This window comes from Manis pentadactyla, chromosome 1 (assembly GCF_030020395.1).
Source record: "Manis pentadactyla isolate mManPen7 chromosome 1, mManPen7.hap1, whole genome shotgun sequence".
Lineage (NCBI taxonomy): Eukaryota > Metazoa > Chordata > Mammalia > Pholidota > Manidae > Manis > Manis pentadactyla.
The window spans coordinates 88,031,417-88,052,393 of NC_080019.1; the positions used below are offsets into that span (position 1 = coordinate 88,031,417).

Below are 20,977 nucleotides of genomic sequence, written 5' to 3' on the forward strand. Positions count from 1 at the left end.
CAAGCATATCTTCCAGAAACAGCATTAAAAAAAAAAAGGACTTCAGGTGGAACCAATTCATGGAGAATAATGTAGTTGTTAAATGTGAATCATCAATTCAATATTTGGGCAGAAATGTTCATCCCAGCGTTGGAAGTGTGAGATAGGTGTTCTGGAGGCAGACCAAGGCTACAAAATACAGCCTTTAACCTAAGACTAGAAATTTATTGAAGGGGTGAGACAATGGGAGCTCAAGCACTGGGAGAGCTGAATGGAAGGCTGAAACTAAAACAAGATATACCATTAGGGGGCAGTCTAGAAAGAGAAGCCATCAATAAAAAAGAAGCAGGAGAGTGAAGTGATGCAGAAACTACAGATTTCTTCAATGATGGGGTAGTCAAGAGTGTCAGCTCTTACAGAAGGTCAAGGGGGATAGGAATTAAGAAAAGATTCATTAACTTGTCACTCAGGAAATAAGAGATAACCTTTGAGAATGTGTCTTCAGCAGAGTGCCTAAGCTCCAGCATCACCACTATTGCATTCATTGGACTAAACAGAAAATTATTTCTAGACAAACTAGAAACTGGAAAAGTATCAGCCCAAGGCAAACCCTTTCTGCCAGGATAAACCACCATTGGCCCAAAGAAAACTATGAAATAAATGATGCTTATGTTTAGTCTTTGTGTGTCAATTCCCCTCTGCAAAATTAGTGCCTACTTTCTGTGGCTGCCCATGTGGAAAGCTGTTTCCAAAAATTATATAGCTGTTTCCTCTTTCATCACTCTTTTATTCATCCATCCATTCATTATTTCACTAATTGAGTGAATAAACATTTACAACTGTCATTTCTTCATGTTGCTTTCAATAGTGCAATGAAATTATTACTTTATTGAGGTTCCCTCATCTCTGCTAGAATGGTAGGAGCAAAAGAGCTGAATTTCTTTCTAGCAATATTGTGTATTATTTCCCATAATGTAAATTAAAAATAATAGAGCAGAAAACAACCCTAAGAAAATCCAAGGAAAAGATCTTTTCCAACAAAGAGTTTATTTTCAGAGAACATTTATGGCTTTCTCTTCAGGTTTAATCAGAGGTTCCATTGCAAAAATTGCTATGTTGACATTTGTCTTTGAGATCAACAACCTCCCTTTTCTAATATTTCATCTATTTTATTACATCAAAATGCTTCCTCATTCTTTAGTCTCCTATCAAAAATTTTTCAGAAAATTGCCACGTCATCAACACTTTATTTTAACTAGAAGTCAATAAAAAGATTTGCATTTTAAGCCTTCATTCCATTCATAAATTTCTTTTGGAATAAATACAACCTTCTAAGACTATCCCAGGAAGAAACAGAAAAATCTGAACAGACCAATTACCAGCAATGAAATTGAATTGGAAATCCAAAAATTACCTAAAAGCAAAACCCCTGGTCCAGATGGCTTCATGGCTGAATTTTATTAAACATTTATTGAAGACCTAATACCCATCCTTAAAGTATTCCAAAAAGTAGAAGAGGATGGAATACTTCCAAACCCATTCTATGAGGCCAGCATCACTCTAATACCAAAACCAGGCAAAGACATCACAAAAAAGAAAATTATAGACCAATATCCCTGATGAACATAGGTGCAAAAATCCTCAACAAAATACAGCAAACTGAATTCAAAAATAAATCAAAAAGACCATCCAACATGACCAAGTGGGATTTATTCCAAGGATGGTACAATAGTAACAAAATAATGTCATACATCACATCACAAAAAGGACAAAAATCACATGATAACCTCAATAGATGCTGAAAAAATATTTAACAAAATTCAACATCCATTTTTTTGATAAAAGCTCTTAATAAAATGGGTATAGAGGGAACATACCTCAACACAATGAAGTCCATATATGACAAACCCACAGCCAACATCATACTTAAAAACAAAAAGCTGAAAGGCCTTTCCTCTAAGATCAGAACAAGACAAGGTTGCCCATTATCACCACTTTTATTCAATGTAGTATTGGAGGTCCTAACCACAGCAATCAGACAACACAAGGAGATAAAAGGCATCCAGATCGGCAAGGAAGAAGTTAAACTCTCACTATTGCAGATGACATGATATTATACGTAGAAAACTCTAAAGACTCCACCAAAAAGCTATTAGAACTAATAACTTAATTCAGCAAAGATTTAGTATACATAAATCTGTTGCATTCCTGTATACTAACAATGAATTTGCAGAAAGAGAAATCAGGAAAACACCTCCATTGACAATTGCATCAAAAAGAATAAAATACCTAGGAATAAACCTAACCAAGATGAAAAACCTTTACTCTAAAAACTATAAGACTGTCATGAGATAAATTAAAGAAGACACGAATAAATGGAAATACATCCCATGCTCATTAGTAGGAACAATTAATATTGTCAAAATGGTCACCCTGCCTAAAGCAATTTACATATTCAACGCAATCCCTATCAAAACACCAACAACATTCTTCAACGAACTAGAACAAACAGTTCTAAAATTCATATGGAACCACAAAGGACTCCAAATAGCCAAAGCAATCTTGAGTATGAAGAACAAAGTTGAGGGGATTATGCTCCCTAACTTCAAGTCCTACTACAAAGCTACAGTAATCAAAACAATTTGGTACTGGCACAAGAACAGACCCATAGATCAATGGAACAGAATAGAGAGCCCATATATAAACCCAAGCATATATGGTCAATTAATATATGATAAAGGAGCCATGAATATACAATGGGGAAAAGACAGCAACTTTGACAGACGGTTTGGGAAAACTGGATAGCCACATGTAAGAGAATGAAACTGGATTACTGTCTAACTCTATACACAAAAGTAAATTTTAAATGGATCAAAGACCTGAATGCATGTCATGAAAACATAAAACTCTTAGAAGAAAACATAGGTAAAAATCTCTTGAATATAAGCATGAGCAACTTTTTTCCTGAACACATTTCCTCAGGCAAGGGATACAAAAGCACAAATGAACAAGTGGGACTACATCAAACTGAAAGGCGTCTGTACAGCAAAGGACCATCAGCAGAACAAGAAGGCATCCTACAGTATGGGAGAATGTATTCATAAAATATTTATCTGATAAGGGTGTAACATCCAAAATATGTAAAGAACTCATATGCCTCAACAACTAAAAAACAAGAACCCTATTAAAAAATGGGAGAGGATCTGAACAAACACTTCTCAAAGAAGAAATACAGATGACCAACAGGCAAATAAAAAGATGTTCCATGTCACTAATCATTGGGGAAATGCAAATTAAAACCACAATGAGATGTCACCTCACACCAGTTAGGATGGCCAATATCCAAAAGACAAGAAACAACAAATGTTGGTGAGGATACAGAGAAAGGGAAACCCTCCTACACTGTTGGTGGCAATGTAAATTTGTGCAAACTTTGCTGAAAGCAGCATGGGGATTCCTCAAAAAACTAAAAATAGAAATACCATTTGACCCAGTAATTCCACTCCTAAGAATTTACCTGAAGATAACAAGATCCCTGGTTCAAAAAGGTATGTGTACTCCTATGCTTCTTGCAACACTGTTTACAATAGCCAAGATATGGAAGCAACCTAAGTGTCCATCAATAGATGAATGGATAAAGAAGAGGTGGTATATATACAGAAAGGAATATTATTCAGTCATAAAAACAAATCCTACCATTTGCAACAACATGATGGATCTAGAGGGTATTATGCTCAGTGAAATAAGCCAGGTGGAGAAAGACAGGTACCAAATGATTTTACTTATTTGTGGAGTATAAAAACAAAGCAAAACAGAAGGAACAAAATAGCAGTAGACTCATAGACACTGAAAAGGGACTAGTGGTTAGTGGCTACCAAAGAGGAGGGGTAACAGAGGGAATTAAGGGGCACAATAATTCACAATCACAATATAGGTCGGTCATGGTGATGGTAGTACAGTAAGAGAATACAGTTAATGATTGTACAACATCTTACTATATTGACAGACAGTGACTGCACTGGAGTGGATGAGGCCTTGATAATATGGTGAATGTTGAACCACTGTGTTGTGTATTTGAAATCAAGATTTTATATCAACGATACTTTAATAGAAAAGAAAAAAGAGGAAATTTAAGGATCATCAAAAAGATAGAAAAAGAACTATTTTCAAAGACATGTTCCCAGAGCCCCTCATATTCTGACACAGGAAATCCAGAGTTCCCAGCAGCCTACTACTTCCCTCCACTGTAGGAAAGGAGCACATATACTAGCTAGCTACTCTTTGCTCACAGAAATGGCATAATGTAAAGGAGATATGTTCAAGGAAAGCTTTAAAATAATATTTTTTGATATGTCCTTTAAGGGCTTACTTTTATTTATCACTTATTTTGAATTGTGTACAATGGTCTTAGTATACTGACTTATTTTCTCTCAGCCTTCACATTGAGAATAATTTCTCTTCAAGATGATGCTGTAACCAAAGATTTTTGAAAATCACCTCAGAAGTTTTTATTTTATAATAATAAATATGTTTCTGTTAGGTGTTAGTATAGAAAGCTTTTTGTAGGGAAGTCATCAAAGCCTGTTTGGGACAAGGCCAATCTGAACCACGTGCTGCTATATCCTATGATGCTTCAGCCGGTTAATAATACTGTATTATATATTTGAAAGTTACTAAGAGAGAACATCTTAAAAGTTTTCATAAATATTTAGTACTAGATCCTGGAGATACTATGTATTGATATTAAAATGTTTTTTACTGGTTTTCATTCCCCCCGAAATACATGGTCTATTTAGCTACAACAAATATGTTTGAGTTCTTCAAAATAGTATCCTTAGTCTATAGTGTTTAAGATTTTATTCATTTTGACTTATATTAATCTAAATAATTATGGTCCAATGTCAAATGTTCCAGAATCATCCTCTACCACAACCTCCCATATTGATTTTGGTTTCTTTATTTTCTGGAATTTCTACAGAAATGGAGTACATGTAAACCTGGATGACATTTCACAGATTAAGTTTCATTATTCATTTATTCAATAAATGTTTACTAAAGGGTTCTTGAGCATGATGTTGTGATGAATGTTAGGCAATAATATGTCTGTTGTCCTAAAACTTGAAACTGTCAGAGCTAAAACAAAACAAATAGCATCTATTAAGCACTTCTTGTATGGAGGGTATTGTTATAAGGCTCTATATATCATCTCCTCTATGTATTTAATCCTGACAACTTTCTAAGGTAGGGGCTCTTGTCCCCACTTTACAGATTGGGCAGCAGCAGTGCAGAGCTATTAGGTTTCTTGGTCTCCCATCTGGTAAGTGGTGGAGTCAGAATTTTAGCCCCTGTACTTTAACTTCAGAGCCTCTGCTCTTAAAGAAAGGAATCACCCCACACAGCTATAAATCACCACCATGCTCAGTGCTATGAAAGAGAGAGATAAAGTACTACAAGAACATATAGTCATTGGTTTGGAAAAATAGGGAGCCTGATCAGTGGTGCTGATATCCTAGGAATGAGTTGGAGCTAACTAAGCTCTCATTTTTTTAATTGAGAAATTATTGACCTATAATATTACATTAGTTTCAGGCACACAACATGATTCAGTATTTGCAAAGTGACCACCACAATAAATCTAGTTAATATCCGTCACCATACATAGTTACACATTTTCTCTTGTGATAAGGAATTTTAAGATCTACTCTCTTAGCAACTTTCAAATATGTAATACAGTAATACTAACTACAGTTACCATGCTGTGCATTACACCCCCATGACTTACCTGTTTTATAACTGGAACTTTGTGCCTTTTGACCTCCTGTACCTATTTCGCACACCCCCAAGCCCCCTAGGCTCTCATTTTAGCAATGGAATCCTCATGAGTAAAAGCCATTTCTCATGAGTGGTGTTGAAACTGCCTAAAAACGTTCAAGAAACACTTCTCACAGCACAGACCACCGCTCTTGAGCTGTAAGGCTCCCTCCTCCTGGCAAGCCCTCTCCTACTTTTCCTGTCTGGAGAAGCTGTGTACAATGAGTCTGTGGGAGAACAATGGAAAAAAGACTTAAGAAAGAGTGCAGAGTTTCAGGTTCTTTCCGAGAGATACCTGGTCCCTTGGGGACAGTGTTCCCCCAGCAGAGAGGATATATGTGGTTCAGTAGAATGTGTCTACACTGAGCTGTGAGGTTTTGCCATCGAAGTTAGCATATAGAATATTGAAGCAGACACAGCTGTTGATGTAGAAATATGTAATGTCCTTTTCAGGAATGTTGGCAGTAATCTTGAATTATTTGCTTAAAATCATTCTTCTCTACTCAAGGGCTTTCAGTTTTTATAAGATCCTAAGAGATGCTCAGGAAAAGCAACTCATAAACATCCCTAGAGGTAAGGGTCCAGTTGGTCTGTACACTCAGAATTTGTTTTCTATAAGCATTTTGAGATATGAAATAAAGATAAAGCATTTTCATATGTGAGAAGAGGGTGTGAATTTGAGTGCTTTTCTGATTCATAAAGGTCTTATGATTTTGGAAAGTCCCTTTCCTAAAACAAAAAGTGTTAACATCTCTGACTCATTCTAGTCAAATCATCAATCCTTACTTCCTCTATTTGCTCCCCAAACAGGCTCCCCATTGGGAGAAATCACAGGCATTGCACATTTTAGTTGAGGAAATAATTTCACAATCTTCATCACCTTGGTCCTCACCCAGCTGCATCATGAGGGAAAAGCACAAATGTGTTTGTTGGTGTTATTTCTTATTATTATTATCTCCATTATATAAACGGGGAAACTCAGACACAGTTAGGTGGTCTGACCAAGATTATATGAGTCCAAATGGAGAAACCATGCCTTGCACGTAGGTCCTCTGCCTGTAAATAACATATAATCCCCTCTATCAAATAATCATCAGTCACAGTCACACTGGCTCAGGGAGTGTATTCAATCTCTGCCCAAATAACAGCTCACCAAGCACACACCTGTAGACTCCACAGCTTCCAAGGTGCCAGGCTTTAGCCCACTGGCATTTCAGTGAGGCCTAGCTGCTGGTAGTGGTGCTGGGGTTGGAAGAAGTTGCTTTCTAACATTTTGTTACAGAGATCATCTGGAAATTCTTACCTCCTTCCTTCCCACTCAGCTTAGTGGATAAGCAGATTTAGAATGAAAAATAGTGTCTTTAATTAAATCACTTCTTTCATTCACTTACTGTTTTAGTCAAATATTAAGTGCAGAGTGGCACCCAACACGTGCAATGTACCACGGCCCTAAGTGCTCCTAGGCTCTTGGGGAGAGGAACAGGTGGCTAGTGAGGACAGTGCAATATGGTGAGAATGGGGGCAGAAGCACCCAGGGCAGGAAGGGCAGGAAGGGAAGGATCATTTAAATCAGCTGGGGATTGCTCAGGGAAAGCTTTGCAGAGTAGATGCCATTACGGTGCACTGCATCTGATTGCTTTGAAAAATGTTTGTAAAAAGTTATAGCAAAAAAAAGACCTTGCAGCCCTAACCTAGTTAGCTACTAGAGTGCCTGGGAGTAAACCGTGTGTGTAGCCGGTGGTCGTGTCAGGAGCAAGGGGGTCAGTGGTGACTGGAGGGCAAAGACAAGTTTAGCCATTGAAGGTCATCCCTGCCTGTTTACTAATCCATCTCCTCACAACCTTGTAATTTAAAGTAGAGGCAGAGGGAGGACCTAGCAAAAGACTGAGACTCAGGGCACCACAGGGTGATAAATAGTATCTGGGCTTTAAGAGACTAAATGCCAGGCACCATCCCCACGACCACCCCTCCCAATGATGCAGGAGAGAGGGGAAAGAGCAGGAAATCTGGCACTGATCAGACTCAAGCATTTGCTCCAGCATCTCTTTTGTTCCTTAAATCCCCCTCCCTGTAGTTTCGTTTTCTTTGCCTGCTTCTAGCATTTCAAAAGAATTGCTATCTAGATGGAGCCTCATCTTGGAACCCCACCAATCGTCCTAAATCCCTATATCATGAGTAGTAAACTAAGCAAAACTATTTAAAAATGCTTCCACTGCTGTTGGATGGAAGGCTCTTTACTCCATCTCTCCATCTCCTTGATGTCTCCACATGCCATTCCAAGTGCCTGGTCACAGGATACACGTCACTCATTAGAGTCAACTTCTGGCTACAGTGTGGAAGGGTGGTTGGCTGGCTAGTCTCTAGTCAGTCCTTCTGGAAGTGCTTGGTGAGCATGTCCAGCAGCTCCTGCTTCTTCATCCCACCCTTCAACCCCAAAACCCTGCAGGCTCCCTTAAGCATCGGCACAGTGAATTTCCCCAGTGTGCCCTTGTTGACATGGGCCTTCAGCTCCTCTTCAGAAAATTCTACCTTGGGCCTTTTGCTTCCAGAATCTTCACTACCTTGTTTCTCCCTGGGAACTTTTCCCTTAGAATCGTAATCCGGTGGGTAGACAAGTTCCTTAAACTCATCGACCAGAGAGCCAAGTCTTTCATCCATTTCTTCAATCTTGGGCATTGTCAGGTCTACTGCTTGTTCAGGCTCCATCTTATTCAAAGCCAAGGCCTCCAGGTTCCTAAAGTGCTGCTGCAGCACTGGATTCTCAAAGCTGTCACTTCTGTATTTGAAGCGGAGCCTCTGAACAATAGCCTTCATCTTGTCTATCTGCTCTGGGTTTTCCGTGACGTTTTCAGTAAAGGGCACCACCTTCCATTTGTCATCAGCATAGGGCAGGAACACCAGCTGGAAGCCTGGAGGAGTCACTTGAACTTTCTGGTCATCCAGCTTCTCTTCCTGTGGTATCAAGGCCACAAAATAAGGGGAGATGTTCTGGCGAGGGGTGTATCTGCACACTGCCACAACATCCTTCTCCAGACACTTGGTGAGCAGCCCATTGAACAGGGTTGTGCTCCCATTCACCAGGGACTCCTCGGGGTACACGAACAGGGAGGGCCACAGGTGATGGTGCTTCCTCAGCTTTTTCACTTCAGCTATATTCACTGAGCTTTTCATCTGCAATTTTCGACCAATGAAAAGAGCTGGTAGCTGATTTCCAGGACCTTTCAGAACAGTTACCTGGTATATAAACCCTTGAATTCTTCCCAGAGGTATGCTATCATGTAAAGACAGTAATAATTTTTTAAAATCATTTAAATATTGCTATTTTTGCACTTTCCCTGTGATTCCCTTGGGGCCAGAGCTGCACACTCGTTTCACACATGGTGGCAGAGCACTTGTGAGTGCCTGGCCCTGCAGGTGCAAGGTGGGCCTCAAGAAGCTTACAGGTGAGTGAAGAACACAGACAGGCGAGCAAACCCCCAATGATACACTTGACTTCATTATCATGTCGATAACTTTAGGCTAATTGATGATGTACATTATTAAACATAGGCCAGGGCTTATTTTTATCTTGGCCACAAAACCAGCTCATGACTACTTTTGAGGGCAACTCGTTGAGCCTTTCTTTGTACTTCCAGAAAAGGTGTTAGGGATTTTAATAATATCTGTAGTTGGTATTTCTATCTCTATTGAAGTGGAATTACAATTAATTGTGTAAGCAAGACAATCCTGGATAGAATTCCTTCAGAAAGAAATTTTCTCTCAACACTAAAATAAAAATGAATGAAGACACAATAGCATGCATATTTTTAGGTTGCTGTGAAGCAAGGAAGAAGAAGGGACTAACAAAACTAGATGTATATTGCATGGATTAAGCAAGTGAATATGTGGCTTCTACTTTTCTGTTTTCTTCCTTGTGGTAGGTGGCCTCTGAAATGTCCCCCAGTGATCCCTGCCTCCTAGTATTCATGCCTTTGTGTAATCTGCTCTTCTTGAGTGTGGGCTGGATCCAGTGATTTCCTTCTCATGAATAAAACAAGCAAAAGTGGTGGAGTGTCACTTCGGAGATTAAGTTACACAAAGGCTCTGACTTCTCTCTTACCCTCTCTTGCACTGAGCCAAGCCAGCTGCCCTATGCCATGACCCAGGTGACCGGGTACTGAGGGCCCCCAGCCAACAACCAGCAGGAACCCGAGGGCCTCCGTCCAACAACCCATAACAGATTTAATCTTAGCACAACCACATGAGTGAGCTTAGAAGCAGATCCTTCTCTGGCTGAGCCCTGAGATGCCTGCAGCCCAAAAGACATGCAAAAACCTTGATCATAGCCTCCCGGAGGCCTTGAGCCAGAGGATTCAGCTAAGCTTCACCCAGCTCCTGACCCACAGAAACTGGGAGATAATAAATATTTGTTGTTTTAAACCACTAAGTTTTGGGAGTAATTTGTTGCTGAGTAGTAGATATCAAATGCCCCCTCCCCTCAAAAATGAGGAAACTTTCTCAAAAATGAGGAAACTTTGAAAGAAGTGAAAGGCTGGTTTTGCAGGTCTATAAGCAAATGGAGATGAGTGGTCTTGTCATAACAGTCCTTGTTTCTTTTTTTTTCCTCCTAAATACTTCCCCCCACCCTCCTGTCTGCTTCCTCCCCTCAGGCACAGGAGTTATGTATGGGGTAGCACAAGATGCCCATGCCCCAGGAACCTGTGGGAGCTGCTGAAGGGCCTCTGATGATGAGCCTATGGTGGGGGTGGGGGGTGAAGGGGAGAAGCAAGGTCTAGTGGGGAGGCATTGGCCAAAACTTCCTGCTCACTTCTTCAAGAGAGTCCATTTTTATCTATTTCACTAATTGAGATTCCACATCAAATTCCACTTGAAGAAAGTTTCTCAATCCGAAAGCAATCTGAAAAGCTCAGAAAGCACTTACCTAGCAACTTGTTCCTTCTAGAACAGACTAGGCGCCAGAAGGGATGAGCTCTATTCCTGTGTCTGCTGCACAGTTCTCTGAGTGCCAGTGTTCTCATGTCCCAGTTGCAGATTCAGTGACTTCTCTTACCTCTGTCACGGTTCTGCTGGGAGCCCTGTCTGTGAGGATTGAGCATGCCATCTGCTCTTGGGGCCTGAAACACTCTAGCCTAGGTAGCCCACAGCTTGTTTCTCATTTCATTCAGGATTCCACTCAACTGCAAGGTCTTCCCTGACCTCCCACACATGTCACCTTATCCCCCCATCCCTCTCTCTGTTTGATAACTCTGCTGGGTTTTTTGTATCTCACTTAACATCACCTAATATATTTTGTGTTTTTTTGTTTGAGATTTAAAATTTTATAACTTTTATTTGTCTACCTTTCACAAGGATCCATGCTTTCAAGAGACCAAGGACTGGTCTGGTTGTATTCTGCACCTTCAGAAGTTACAACACTGCCTGACACCCAGAGATCCTCCATAGACATTTCTTGAATGGAACAAATGAGTGAGAAAATGAATGAGTGAAATGAGATAATGGCATGTGTCCTCAGTGTATTTAATGTGAAATTCCAAAATAAGTTACTCTTCTTACAGAACTCCACCAGGGCAACTACAGCCTTTGGCTACAAGCACGAGGGTAACAGATTTACCCTCATCTCTGGGAGAAGTGAATGCCCCTTTGTATTTTCAAATGAACCAAGAGTTTCCAAAGCAGCTAATCTGGACACACATTCTCTGTTTAATTTGATTTTTCAGAAGAAAGTTCTACATAAGATCAAACAACAGCTGCCACTCTCCCCTCCCCTCCCTGCCACATTCCAGCACACTCACATTATTACTTTGATATCCCCTTGAAGAATCTGTGGTGGTGAGGCTCCCATGCCAGGCCTCTGTGACAACTCCCCCACCCTGTGGGCATCTGGAGGGCTTCCAGACCCATAGCTGAGAAAAGCAGAATTTGGAGGCAAAGGAGAAACAAAGTCGCCCAATTATGTTTCTTCATAATGTGAGGCTTTGTTTGGTGATACAGTTTGGATTCCTAGGCTAGGCTGGAGAAGCAATTTGTGAATAACTTAATATGAAATGAAACTAAAGAACAGCAAACAGTATTTGTTAATTGCTTTTCCTACCTTAGTGTAAAAATTGACTCAGGATTACTAAACTTTTGAAAATGGCTTGAAATAATTAAATATTATGGAATGCATTTCTGAGTGCTTCTATAGGTGTGAGTGGTAGAAATTACTAACCTGCAATTTAAAAGTAGAATTTCTTTGGAATGTTTTCAGTGTTAGGAAGTTTTTTTTTCTCCCCCAGTGATTTATTCCTTCACAGGGAACAGGAAACCTAATAGCTGCCTTTTCTTCTCTATTTTTACATACCTTGTTTTCAAGGTGAATCTCATTAGCAAGTAGCACAAGCCAAATACTGATTTGCAAGCTACAAAGGAACATCTGTAGACCAATGAGGATTAGCTCCTTCTGGAGTAGGTGTGCGCAGTGATCCCTGAGAGCTGTCACCTCAGAGATCATTCTCTTTCATCCTTCCTTCAGGCAGAACTGAGACTCACTTCTCAGCACTGGCCCAAGAATAGATTGTTTCCAACCATTGTCTGTTCTGATTGGACTGGTATGTGTTCTGATTAGTTGCTGCCTGTGTTTTCTTGATTGTTAAATATTTAAAACATTGCCCTCTACTATGGCCCTGAGTTCCTTTTGGGGATTCAAGTGGCTCAAGTGGTGCTTAAGACTAAAGATGTGACCTCATCTGCAGAGTTGGCTCAGGAGTAGGTGAGTGGGGGAATCTCAGTCGAAGCAAAGGGAATCTCAAATTTGGTTGGGAATTCTAGGACACAGATGCTTTTACTGGTTGTATGGTGTGTGGTGCAGTTGTGAGGGCTGGACTTGCTGCAGTCTCTTTGTCACTGTGAGGAAAATCAGCTTGCAGAAGACGCTGATACATAGGGAAGGGTAGAGCTGAAAATATGATAGAAAACTGTAGGCAGAGTCCTGTATAATCGGCACCTAAAGTATACTCTACCTCTGAGTTTTTTGAGCTACAAGGACTAAGTTATTCTCTTAAATGACTTAGCCAATTGGATGTGGATTTTTTTATAACTTGAAACAGAAATAACTCCAACTGATAAAAAAGGGATTTATCACTAGGGAGGCTGAGGGTAGTGTTTTTACAAATATTACCTTGGATTTCCAAAGACTATTTACAGTGAACAAGCTACAGTTTGTTGAGGCTGTAGATTATTTACCAGTAACTTCACATTGTTATTTCATTTAATGTCTAAAATGGTACTCCAAGAAGAGGAATATTATCCCCTTTACCAGAGGGGTCAAATAAAGCTCAGGGAGGATGTATTTCCAAAACCCAGCCAGATGATCAAACCCAAATTGAAACCCAGGAGGGCCTGACTCTAAAATGTTATGACCGCCCAGTGTCCCCTGCTGCTCCACCTCTCCTTGCACCACACTGCTGTGGCTGACTGGATTGCCAACAGCTTTGCCTGACAAAGCATGTCATAGCACAGACTCTTCTGAGAGCTGTTGAAATCTATTGACACTCTTTTTATGAAAAACATAGTTAATGCTCATAAAGCATCTTTTTGAGTTAGTATCACAGGGTTCACAGGCCACCGTGAAGGTCATCATGCACTCCTTTATCCTCCACTCCCAGTTTAAGAACTCTGATATATTCTCTGTAGAACCACAAACAATCTTAAGCCAGGGAAATAACATTAATCCAATTTGCATGCTGCAAACATAATTCTGGTAGCTTCTAGAGGATAGAGAGGGGTAGTGGCTGCAGGTAAGTAAGGTGCATTAGCTGGTGAGTGCAGAACTGCATCTGGGTTGTTGTGAGGGCAGGAGAGTAGAGTGCAGCCCGGTGAAAGGGCAGGGGAAATGTGTAGGATACATAGAGTGAAGAAGAGAGAGGAGTTGGGGATGGCTCCACCATCCTTATATTAGGTACTTGCCAGAGGGATATAATTAGCCAGGAGAAGAAATGCCAAGAGGGTAAGAGATGAAGGAAAGAATTCAAAGTATTAGTACTGTGATAAAGGAGGTGACTTAGAATTAAGTTTCACTTAACTACTACACCTTAGCTCGTGTGAATAAATGGGCATGGGAGTAAGGCAGGAAAGCAGGGAGATGTTCCAGGTATAAGAAATACATTATCTAAGAAGATGGAAAATTACAAAGGAATATGGGCCAAGGGAAAGTTGAAGAGTGTTTGTTTTTTCTCAAGAGAGTATTTCAATTCTTATGCAACCTGCATTTCCTAGGTCGTATTAGCCTGGGAGTAAAAATAGGAACAGAAGAGCAGAAACAGTAATTTTCTGGACTATCTTTACCATGCCCCAGACACTGCACATGAGTGTGGGAGCAAAGCTCTTGCTTTTTCTTTCCTAGCTGCTGATCCTGGGAGCTGCAGTGCTCTGCTCAGGAGGCAGCTGGTCCCGTGTCCTGTTCAGGCCCCTCAGGCTGGTCCATGTTCTGCTCTGTTCCATGCCATCAGCTCTTTGCGGGACCTAAGTGGTTAAAGGACCTTCTTGGTACCACCCTAACCAATGTGCAGTTGACTGATTTTAGTGGGAAAAAGGAGTCAATTTCTTAAAAGTTACTTTTTATTATTAGATTAGCAGTCTTTTTCACCAACTGCCCTCTTTCCCACCTCCCTCCCTCTCCTCTGCGTAGGACAACTAAAGACAGATACTCGAAGGTAGTCAAAGATGCCACACTCCCTCTATCTCTGATCTAGAAATTAGCTTGTGTACTTCAAATTTCCTTCTTCAGATGTCTTCTGATCTGTGATGTAAGTTGGCCAGTGGAACAACATCCTAATAGGTTCCCTAGAATTCACCATTAGGTGTAAAGCCCAGATGGGGAAGCGTGTTGTATTTCCATCATGCTATATATCCTGAAATAACACAATGATTAACATAGGAGGTCAGGGAATATTGTTTGATGTTGTTACTTGGTTTCTGGCATAGAATCACATTGTTGAAAATTCCAATGTACAACTTTTTTTTCAGCATTAACAACACAGCAACGACCACCACCAACACATATAAGTGATATTGATTTAATAATCTGTATGTTTGTTTTATAAAAAGCTCATCACCATCTTGAGGAAACAAATCATACAACCAAACCAGAAACCCAAATCATCTTGTCTCTTGGGTTCTGCTGACACATGAATCTGTAAGTGAGAGTAAAGCCAGACCTCCCACCCAGATGCTAACAGTGTCCCTAGTTTCTGTGGCTTCACATGCTCTGTTTGATGTGGCTGGAGCACGTGTTCTGTGGTGACGCTCCTGCCTGGGAAGATCACAAATTTGCCTGAGTCGAAAAATAAAATGAAAACATAATACCAAAGGAAAGGAAGTCTCAAAAAGAGACCACAAAGTGTCAAATATTATAATTAGAATTGGGTTCAAAAATCTGTATTTGGAATTGTGGATTTAATTCCTGCCTCAAGATTTATAGCTACCAAACATTTTGATATCCACACAGACTCTGAGTATCATGTATCAAAAGCAAAGATGGAGTGTCAGAAAACATTTTACAGCAACGTCAAAGCAGTTTGACAAAACAAGCAGAAAAAATTAGGAAGCGATAGCATTACGCAAACTGCCAAGCGTGCTTGAAATCAGCCAGCAAAAAAGAACTTTCTGGAAGAAATGCTGAAAGCTAACTTTGAGTGTGATAGACAGATGTTCAAACATGTCTAGTAACTAATGATACAGCCACAGATCCTCAAATGGCCTTGGCACGCTCCACCAGGGCCTTTAGCTGCTTCTCAGGCTTTTCCAATCCCCGAGGTGTGCACAGAGCAATCACCCAGGACCAGCGTCTGGTCGGCTCCACTGCAGCAGCTATTGATACCGTCTTTGAAAACCTCTGGATCTAATCATTCCCTGTAGTGCAGGTTGGCTTTGCAGCTTCAGGGACAGAAGTACCTATTTCAAATCTTTAAGGGATACATCTTCTCTCCAGGTTTATTGAGATATAATTAACATATAACATTGTTTAAGGTGTACAAGGTGCTGTTTTGATATACATGATATTGCATAATGATTACCAAAATAAGGTTAACATATCCATCACCTCACAGTGACCTGTGTGCCTGCGAGTCGAGAACCTTTTAAGATCTACTCTCCTAGCAATTTTCAAGTATACAGAACAGTACTGTCTGCTATAGTCACCATGTTGCACATCAGAGCCCCAGGGTTACTCATCTTGTGACTGGAAGTTTGAACACTCGAATCACCTTCCGGATTCCCCTCACTCCTCAACTCCTGCCCTGGCAAACACCGATCTGCTTTCCACTTATGAGCTCAGTCTTTTTGGGTCCCACATGTAAGTGAGATCATACATTATTTGTCTTTCTCTGCCTCACTTACTTTACTTAGCATAATACCCTCAAGTTTTATCCATGTTGTCACAAATGGAAGGGTTTCTTTTTTTTTTTATGGTGGAATAATATTCCATTGTGTTTATCCATTCATGCAGATGAACTCTTAGGAGTCTATCTTAGAAGGAGATGGTGATTCCATTTCCTTCATATATATATATATATATATTCCTTCATTGATTTAGATCCTTGTTAATTTATTTCACTGATGATAATAGTTTTCTGGATACAGGTCTTGGATATCATTTGTGAGATTTATTCCTAAGTATTCATGTTGTTATGCTCTTCAAAAATTACTATTTTACAAATCTAACTGTCTGCTGCTGCTATTAGAAATATAATTAATTTTGCTACATCGACTTTGTATTCACTAGCCTCATAAAGCTCACTTATCATTTTTAATAATTTAGTTATAGATTAGTTTGGATTTTCTATAGCTAAAATCACACTATATGAAACCACAAACATTTATCTTTATTTCTTTTTCTTTATCATACTGACAAGAACTTGTAATACAATATTAAATAATCTTAATTTAATTTAGTGGATTTTTATCAAATTTTATTCACTGGACTGTAATTTAGCTCATATGAGAAATGTGCTGTTTTTAAATTCTTTTTCTCCAAAAAATTATGATTGAGTTGTAATTGTTCTGTTACTCAAGAAATCAATCAAAATATAGGTCTCTGGGGGTTCTTTATAGCAATCAATTCAAGTAAAATGATGCAGGTATAAACTGCATTAGGCGATGGAAGTATTATTTCAATAACCTTTATGTCTAGAAATATATAGAAGATAAAACATGCTTTAACTGTGGTATTTCTGGATTTGTATTGCACTTTTTCCTTGGAGAATTCACAGAGCCTTAATACTGTATTTATCTTTATCACAACCTTTAAGTAGTCAAGTAGAAATCAACATTATTATCCTCCACTTGGGGGCAAATATGAAGCCAAGGAACACTGATATTGGCTATTAGTGATATTTTCTATCAGCAGAAGCAGCATGGAACACAGGATTCCTGAATCTCAGGAAATTAGGTTTCCCTTTCTCAAGTTCTCTTTCCATGTAGCTTTGAAATATTTCCCTTGAAGATATGAAATAGTTACCTGTGTCCCTGAACCTGTAAAATCAGCCTTTACTACAGAGAATGAAATGATCAGCAGGTCTTCAAAGACTCTGTATCAATAGCTGCTGCAGTGTTGTTCCTGGGAGATAGCCTTACCCATCATAGATTGCTATTAGTGTGCCCAGTGGATTGAAAAAGATGGAGAAACAGCTAAGGACCCTTTGTAGAGTGTGGCGAAGGCATTTTCAGAATTGGGATTATACTACTTTACTCTCTGTTTAGTGCTTTGTATGTGTTGGTTAAGAAATCTTTTCTTGCTCTAAGTTTAAGATCATGAAGATGGTCCCCTACTTTGTATTCTATAAGCTTTATTGTTTTAACTTTCACATAGAGATAAATAATCTACTTAGAATGAATATTTTGGTTTGAGGTAGGAGTAAAGTCTCAATTTTTCCAATATTGATATTTTAATTGACCTGGTAGTTTTATTACAAAGACTGTCCTTTCCCTATTGTTTATAGTGCCAACATTGTCATTTGTCAAACATCTGTATGTGCATTTTGTTTTGGGGCCTCCTTCTTCTATATCATTGATGCTTAGCCAATCCTTTATTGTTTTAATTAATCTTGTTTTTTAGTAAGTCTTGATGCACTGTAATATAAGTCTAGAGAGGGTCTTAGGAACAAGTCTCTCAGCTCTAGGATTGCAGACACTGCCTTGGGACTTCGTCCTATATGATTGTGGTGGGATGATGGGAGAGAAGAGAGCATAGAGAGCTTTCTCAGGAATCCATCAATATCTCAGTTTTCTTTGCTTCTCTTCTAATTCATTTTCTTTCCTAGCCAAGAGACAGTTAGCCTCCAGAATGGAAAACCCATGCCCTTTGACTACCCATATATCCTTCCAAATACTTTTTCTATGTTCTGAGTTCTTCCCAATTTGGTACTGACACAAGAACAGAGCCACAGACCAATGGAACAGACTAGAGAATCCAGACATTAACCCAGACATATATGGTCAATTAACATTTGATAAAGGAGCCATGGACATACAATGGTGAAATGACAGTCTCTTCAACAGATGGTGCTGGCAAAACTGGACAGCTACATGTAGGAGAATGAAACTGGACCATTGTCTAATCCCATATACAAAAGTAAACTCAAAATGGATCAAAGACCTGAATGTAAGTCATGAAACCATTAAACTCTTGGAAAAAAACATAGGCAAAAACCTCTTAGACATAAACATGAGTGACCTCTTCTTGAACATGTCTCCCTAGGCAAGGAAAACAACAGCAAAAATGAACAAGTGGGACTATATTAAGCTGAAAAGCTTCTGTACAGCAAAAGACACCATCAATAGAACAAAAAGGAACCCTACAGTATGGGAGAATATATTTGAAAATGACAGATCTGATAAAGGCTTGACGTGCAAAATATATAAAGAGCTCACATGCCTCAACAAACGAAAAACAAATAACCCAATTAAAAAATGGGCAGAGGAACTGAACTCACAGTTCTCCAAAAAAGAAATACAGATGGCCAACAAACACATGAAAAGATGCTCCACAACGCTAATTACCAGAGAAATGCAAATTAAAACTACAATAAGGTATCACCTCACACCAGTAAGGATGGCTGCCATCCAATAGACAAACAACAACAAATGTTGGTGAGGCTGTGGAGAAAGGGGAACCCTACTACACTGCTGGTGGGAATGTAAATTAGTTCAACCATTGTGGAAAGCAGTATGGAGGTACATCAAAATGCTCAAAACAGACTTACCATTTGACCCAGGAATTCCACTCCTAGGAATTTACCCTAAGAACCCAGCAATCAAGTTTGAGAAAGACAGATGCACCCCTATGTTTATCACAGCACTATTTACAATAGCCAAGAATTGGAAGCAACCTAAATGTCCATCGATAGATGAATGGATAAAGAAGATGTGGTACATATACACAATGGAATACTACTCAGCCATAAGAAAAGGGCAAATCCTACCATTTGCAGCAACATGGATGGAGCTGGAGGGTATTATGCTCAGTGAAATAAGCCAAGCGGAGAAAGAGAAATACCAAATGATTTCACTCATCTGTGGAGTATAAGAACAAAGGAAAAACTGAGGAACAAAACAGCAGCAGAACCACAGAACTCAAGAATGGACTAACAGGTACCAAATGGAAAGGGATTGGGGAGGATGGGTGGGTAGGGAGGGATAAGGGGGGGGAGAAGTAGGGGGGTATTAAGATTAGCATGCATGGGGGGGTGGGAGAAAGGGGAGGGCTGTACAACACAGAGAAGACAAGTAGTGATTCTACAACATTTTGCTATGCTGATGGACAGTGACTGTAAAGGGGTATATAGGGGGGGCCTGGTATAGGGGAGAGCCTAGTAAACATAATATTCGTCATGTAAGTGTAGATTAATGATAACAGAAAAAAAAAAAAAGCAGCCCCCTGTGTGGTGACCTCCAATGAGTACTACAAAATGGTATAAAGGGCATATAAAAGTGTAGGCAAAGGGTCTGTGTGTTTATACAGAGGATCAAAGCCTAATTTGGCTACCCCAAAAATGAACTAAGATACGATATGAAAAAGAACTTCCAACATCAGCACTCTCTGGAAGACTCATACCAGAAGATGATCATCAAAAAACCCCAACAAAGATCCACGTACTGCCACAACTGTAGATGCACTCATCCCACCAGTTCCTGGACTTGCCATGGGAATGAGGAAGGAGATATCTAAGCTGGCCTGTGCATACAGTAAAACAAAAATTGGACTGGATCTATACTGTTGGAACTCAACCAAGAATTAGGAGAAGTGCAAATTGTAGCGCTCCAAAATCTTACAACTACAGACTATTTACTGTTAAAAGAACATATGGGATGTGAACAGTCCCCAGGAATGGGTTGTTTTAATTTGTCTGATTTCTCTCGGACTGTTCAAGTTCAGTTGGACAATATCCACCAAACCATAGATAAGTTTTCACAAATGCCTAAGGTGCCTAACTGGTTTTCTTGGTTTCACTGGAGATGGCTGGTAATTACAGGTATGCTTTGGTTAGGTAACTATATTCCTATTATGTTAATGTGTGTGCACAATTTAATTAGTCGTTTAAAACCTATCCATGCTGAAGTTACTCTACAAGAAGATATGTCAAAGAAATAATCAATCTTCCCAGGTTTTCTTCTGCCTGCTACTTCTGTAGCTTTTCTTCTTCCTACCTAATCACAACCTTTAAATAGAACTCGTGCCACATGTTGAATTTACTGAGTATCATAATTCTTCCAAGTGGTAAAGATACCTCAAGACAAATGCTGGGCATAGAAGCCACAGGGCATAAATATGCAAAGAAGTAAAAAGTTAACCTTTTCAAACAATAAGGCTTCTCTCTCACTTACCAACTTTACATTTTCCTGTATGGCCCCGGAAGATGACTGGTTAGCCAGAGACGGGTAAGATTCCTCAAGGGAGGAACAACCTAAGACAGGCACAGTCGCAGGGGGGGCCATCAGGTGAGAAATTGGGGATCAACAGAGGTGAGGCTTAGAACCTCACCCCCCATGTTCTGAGAGAAATCTTCTGCATCCATGGATGTTTTATTGCCCTTGTCTAGCTTGGATTAACACATAGTCTACAGGCACACACCTGATCATCTACATTTGTTCTCTTACAACACTAAACTATGTTTTCTACCTTTATCTTGCATCTACCTACCACTTCAGCATT

The 20,977-nt window shown here is 39.7% G+C and overlaps 1 protein-coding gene across 1 annotated transcript; it reads right to left on the bottom strand.

Annotated features, from left to right (window-relative positions):
• Nucleotides 1–8,118: 8,118 nt before the first annotated feature.
• LOC130679503 (X-ray repair cross-complementing protein 6-like) lies at nucleotides 8,119–8,961 on the bottom strand. The gene has a single exon (XM_057488421.1). The coding sequence runs from the start codon at nucleotides 8,959–8,961 to the stop codon at nucleotides 8,155–8,157; it is 807 nt and encodes a 268-aa protein (XP_057344404.1). The 3' UTR covers nucleotides 8,119–8,154.
• Nucleotides 8,962–20,977: the final 12,016 nt, after the last annotated feature.